Source organism: Piliocolobus tephrosceles, chromosome 11 (assembly GCF_002776525.5).
Source record: "Piliocolobus tephrosceles isolate RC106 chromosome 11, ASM277652v3, whole genome shotgun sequence".
NCBI classification, from domain to species: Eukaryota; Metazoa; Chordata; class Mammalia; order Primates; family Cercopithecidae; genus Piliocolobus; species Piliocolobus tephrosceles.
The window spans coordinates 109,522,836-109,527,324 of record NC_045444.1 but is presented as its reverse complement, the minus strand read 5'-3'; the positions used below and the strand labels follow the sequence as shown (position 1 = coordinate 109,527,324).

The window sequence follows — 4,489 nt, the reverse complement described above, 5'->3', positions numbered from 1 at the left end:
TGGATAATATTTGCCAAGCCAACACACAGGTCAAACGTTTTCTTGCAACCAAGCTTGGAGCAACATCTTAGCAGGAATTGCGCTGTCACTGCATATTCAAAGTCCAAAGGCTCCAGGGCTGCCATATTTACACAGAGAAGCCCGTGTAAGACCATCTGCAGCTTGTTTTCCATTCACTACAAAGCATTTCAAAGGATGAAAAGCCAAGCCTCGTTCACCCCATGGTTCAGACAGAAATAAGATATGCCCTCAGGAGATACTAACTTGGGAGAGGAGCAAAATCCAGAGATGGTTTGGGAAATGTATCTGTGATGTCTTAGAAACTAAAAATTATATTGAAGAATCAAACAAATAATTCATGACTTCCCAGGAGGGAAAAAATGTGTTTATTTATTTAAATTAAAAAATATTGTGAAAATTACAAAGTGTTAAATACAAAAGACAATTCTATACAACTCAATAGAATAAGAAGGAAGTATATACATCACTTTTTAATAGGTGCAGAGAGACTTGCACCAAACTTCAGGATTAAGCAATGGAAAATGTGACAAGGCACATGTCCGTCGCAGTGAAATTTCAGAATTCAAGTGATTCCAGGCAAGAGGCCAAACTTAACTTGGCTTCTTTCAACTTAAACAGCCCCCTTTGGAGTAAATCCACACTGAATTTTAAAGTGAACAGAGGGCCTTTTCCCCCAAAACATAAATTTCCTTTAGCTGTATGTCAAAGCAGACTGATAAACCAGCTCCTACACTGTTAACCCTTCCACGGAAACAGTAGTTATTGCTTGCCTCCAATTCATAAAGAGTATTTTTCTTAAAAAAATAAAAATAAAAATGGCTGGGTGCGGTGGCTCACACTTGTAATCCCAGAACTTTGGTAGGCCGAAGTGGGAGGATCACTTGAGGCCAGGAGTTCAAGACCAGCCTGGCCAAAATGGCGAAACCCCATCTCTACTAAAAAATAAAAAATTAGCCAGGCGTGGTGGCAGGTGCCTGTAATCCCAGCTACTCAGGAGGCTAAGGCAGGAGAATCGCTGGAACCCAGGAGGTGGAGGTTGCAGTGAGCCAAGATCAGCCACTGCACTCCAGCCTGGGTAACAGAGCAAGCCTCTGTCTTAAAAAAAAAAAAAAAAAAAAAAAAAAAGTTTTTTTAAATAGAATTAAATTTTACTTCCTCCTTGTCTTTAAGGGCCTAAGGGATCTGCAAAACTGTTGACCACAGGAATATATGGAGACATTGGAAGCATTCCTGTACGTTTTCCTTTAGACTTTGCTTTCCTTTAGCTGGAAGTGTTAACATCACACATTCTCCAGAGAACTTTGCAGAGGAGAATGTGGTGTCTGCCTCTTTCCTTCAATCCTGGGAAAACTACAGCAGGACTGGTTGGTAGCTTGCCCTGAATTCCCCAGTTATATGTGTTCTGAATCTCCAACTGCTCCTTTAAATCAGCATATCCTTGTTCAGACTAATCAGCCAAAGGGGAAGCATTTGGTCCAAGCTTCCTCACACCAGGCTGTGGAGTATTTATCACAGAGTCCTAAAATCTAAAGACATCCTCCCAGCCCCCTGGGGATGGAGATCGTCAGGAACCTCATGCAGACAGCGAGCTTCTTGATGACATGCCCAGGACCACACAGTAAATGAGTGTCAGGGCTCGGGATCAGGAAGCACAGAACTTGGAGCCCAGCTTTGTGCAATCTCCGCCTGAGTATGCCCTTCTAGGTCTCAGCTACGTGACGAAATACCACATTATGTCCTCTCCCAGCTCAGAAAACTAGGCTGGGAAACTGAGCAGCAGCAGAGCTAATGGCTTGGCCTTATTCAACCCCACTTACCCCTTCTAGAAAGATCAGGAAGAGTCCCCTGAACCACCACCCGGAGTGCAGGTTAGATTCTGGGGACGCTCTTCTGATCCAAAGAACGTCATGCCAGCATGTGATGCTGCATGGCAACAGGTCAGAGTTCAAGGTCATAAGTTAGACAAAAGGTCAAAATAGCAGATCATCTCTTATAACCCCAGCCAATGTTAACAGGTTTAAAAGTTACTTTTTTTTCCTACAGTGTGCAAATGGGCTGGGTTCAGATCTCCAGCTTTCTTCCACCAAAAATCCTTCTCTAATCCAAAAGAAGCTTGTAACCTACTGTGAAGGAATGCCACAAGTACACAGTAGAGATACTTACAGTCAATCAGATCTAGAAGGACAAAGCTCTAGGCAAATAGCAAATCACAACTAGTCCCTCAACATGTCCTAAGCATTTGGCAGCCCTGGGAAGAGGCAGATTCTGCAGGAGCTGCCCAGGGCATCCAGTGAGAAAATGGTAAGCCTATCATCCCGCCAACTTCTGATCAGAACCCCAACACCCAGGCCCCAAAGTCAATGTACACTCTCCACATCTGCGCAGCGTCTTCAGTAGTGGGTGCAAACCACAGGCACCTCCCGGACTCCTGGGGGCTGCTGGCTCCGGCTGAGCCTAGTCCCCCACCCCACCCCAAATCAGGGGCTTGCCGAGGGTCTTTTCAAAGTGGCAGCCGCACTGCGAAAGTGAAACCAGACACTTGCAAACTGTCTTTCCTCTCCTTAAGGGTGCTGGCTGATGGAGCCACCGGCAGGGGTCCCGGGGATGCTAGGAATTCTGATGGATGTTCTCCGAGGACCCTTCGCTGCTTTCGTTGAGGGGCGTCTCCGAGGTCTCCTCCAGCTCATCGTCTGCACCCTCCTCCTGAATGGTGAGGTGCACGTCCGGGGAGGAGGACTCGGAGCTCACGCTGTCCCCTTCCATGGAGCAGAGGGTGCAGGACAGCGCGGGCGCCACGCTCTCCTGCAGCATGTTCAGCATCAGGGGCACCTGCACCGACCTCAGGCCTGACACCACGGGCAGCGGCTTCATGGCCTCCCCCCAAAGCCGCTCCTCGTCTTTGTACAGCAGCAGGAGGCTGGACTTCTTCTCTCGCCTCTTGGATTTCATGTAGCCCAGCATGATTCCGATCAAGAAAACGCCATAGAAGGACATGACAACCAGAATGTAGAAGTACTCGTTGCCGTTGCCGCCACCGGGCGCACGGGACTCCAGGGGGCTGCTGGAGGCTGCGGTGCCGGGGTGCGTGCTGTTCAGAGGCTCCATCTTCAGCATTGAGGCTACCTGCACAGCAGGGGCTGGGGAAAAAAGCCGCAGGTTAGAGCTGTCCCCCAGGTCCCCGGCACAGGGAGGAGGGGGAGCACAAGGTTTGTGGAACTGCAATACCAAAAAAGCTTAAAAGTGCATGAAAGAAATAGCGTAAGAGGCTTGGCCAAACAGCTGACAGGAGTGAGCTATGAAGGCTTGGAGTGCACGGGAGTGAAGCCTGGGGAGGGTTCACTGGGAAAAGTAAGAAGGACTCTTTTTTTCTTTTTTCTTTTTTTTTAGTGTACACATCTGTCCTGTTTGTAGTGAGCAGTGTTACTTTGATTTTTTTTTTTTAAATCAGTGTAAGACAGGAGCATCCAGTAAATAATATCTTTAAAATTGGGAAACACATTTTAACAGAGCAGAAACAAAGTTTACATTGTGTTTCCAAAATCAAACTATTTTAAATTCAAAACAGTGTTTCCTTAGGACAAAGAAAAGCAGAAAGAAAATAAAGGGAAAAAATTCATCTATTAATTGGCAAAAATGCCCATCTTTCAAATGTTTCTGAAGCAAAGTGTAGCCTTGCTAACTTACCAAGGCTGACAGTTGGTCCCAAGTTTTGAATTCCCAGATCGTCCAGTCCAAGAGGGTTCTTCTGCTCTGTCCGGCTCTGAGCTCTGACAACTCAGCCGCTGCAGTTGGGATATATAGTCAAGACGTGCATCGTCACGTGCTCTGGGAGGAAAATTTACAACAGAGGTTGATAGTGGCAGAGTGAGCAGTGAACTGAAAGCACTGCAGTTCAACTCCCTGAACTTTGCAGCTGTGAAAAAGAGAAAAAGACTGGGAAGTGAGAACTGCTCCTCACACCCCAGCGCCCAGCCAGGGTTTTCAGGTGGCCGTGATGATGAGTGAAAAGAGGAGAAAGGAATGCGCTGAGTTGAAACCGTTACCCCAAAGTCCACTCTCACTGAAAATTAGCTCATGCTTCATCCAGCTCTTGGGAAATAACCGTTATTGGGCTACAGGTTTTCAGAGGCAGCTGAATCCCATAATCTGGATGAAAGACAGTTGGAAGCAAGTGCAGGATTTATAGTCAAGGAACTGGGGCTTGGGTTTCAGTTCTTCCACTCCTTATGCAAATATGATAAATCCTTCTTTAACCTTTCCGCACCTCACATTCCTCGTCTGTAAAATCATTGTGCCTGGGTGTCTTCTGCAGGTAGGATTATATAAACCACATGACCTTTTGAGTCCCTTTCAGCTTACCCCTTCTAAGATTGAAGCCTGGCTGGTGTAGCTTAGCCCTCTAAAAGCAGAGATTCTACCTGCCTTCCATATCAAGGTCACAAACCTATGTTTATAATAATTATTTTTT

General features: G+C 46.4%; 1 protein-coding gene across 1 annotated transcript; it reads right to left on the bottom strand.

The window, feature by feature from the left end:
• Nucleotides 1-355: 355 nt before the first annotated feature.
• On the bottom strand, nucleotides 356-3,835 carry KCNE4 (potassium voltage-gated channel subfamily E regulatory subunit 4). Its single transcript, XM_023217508.1, is given in 2 exon segments — nucleotides 356-3,158; nucleotides 3,706-3,835. Coding segments are annotated over 2 exon segments (660 nt in total). The 3' UTR covers nucleotides 356-2,628.
• Nucleotides 3,836-4,489: the final 654 nt, after the last annotated feature.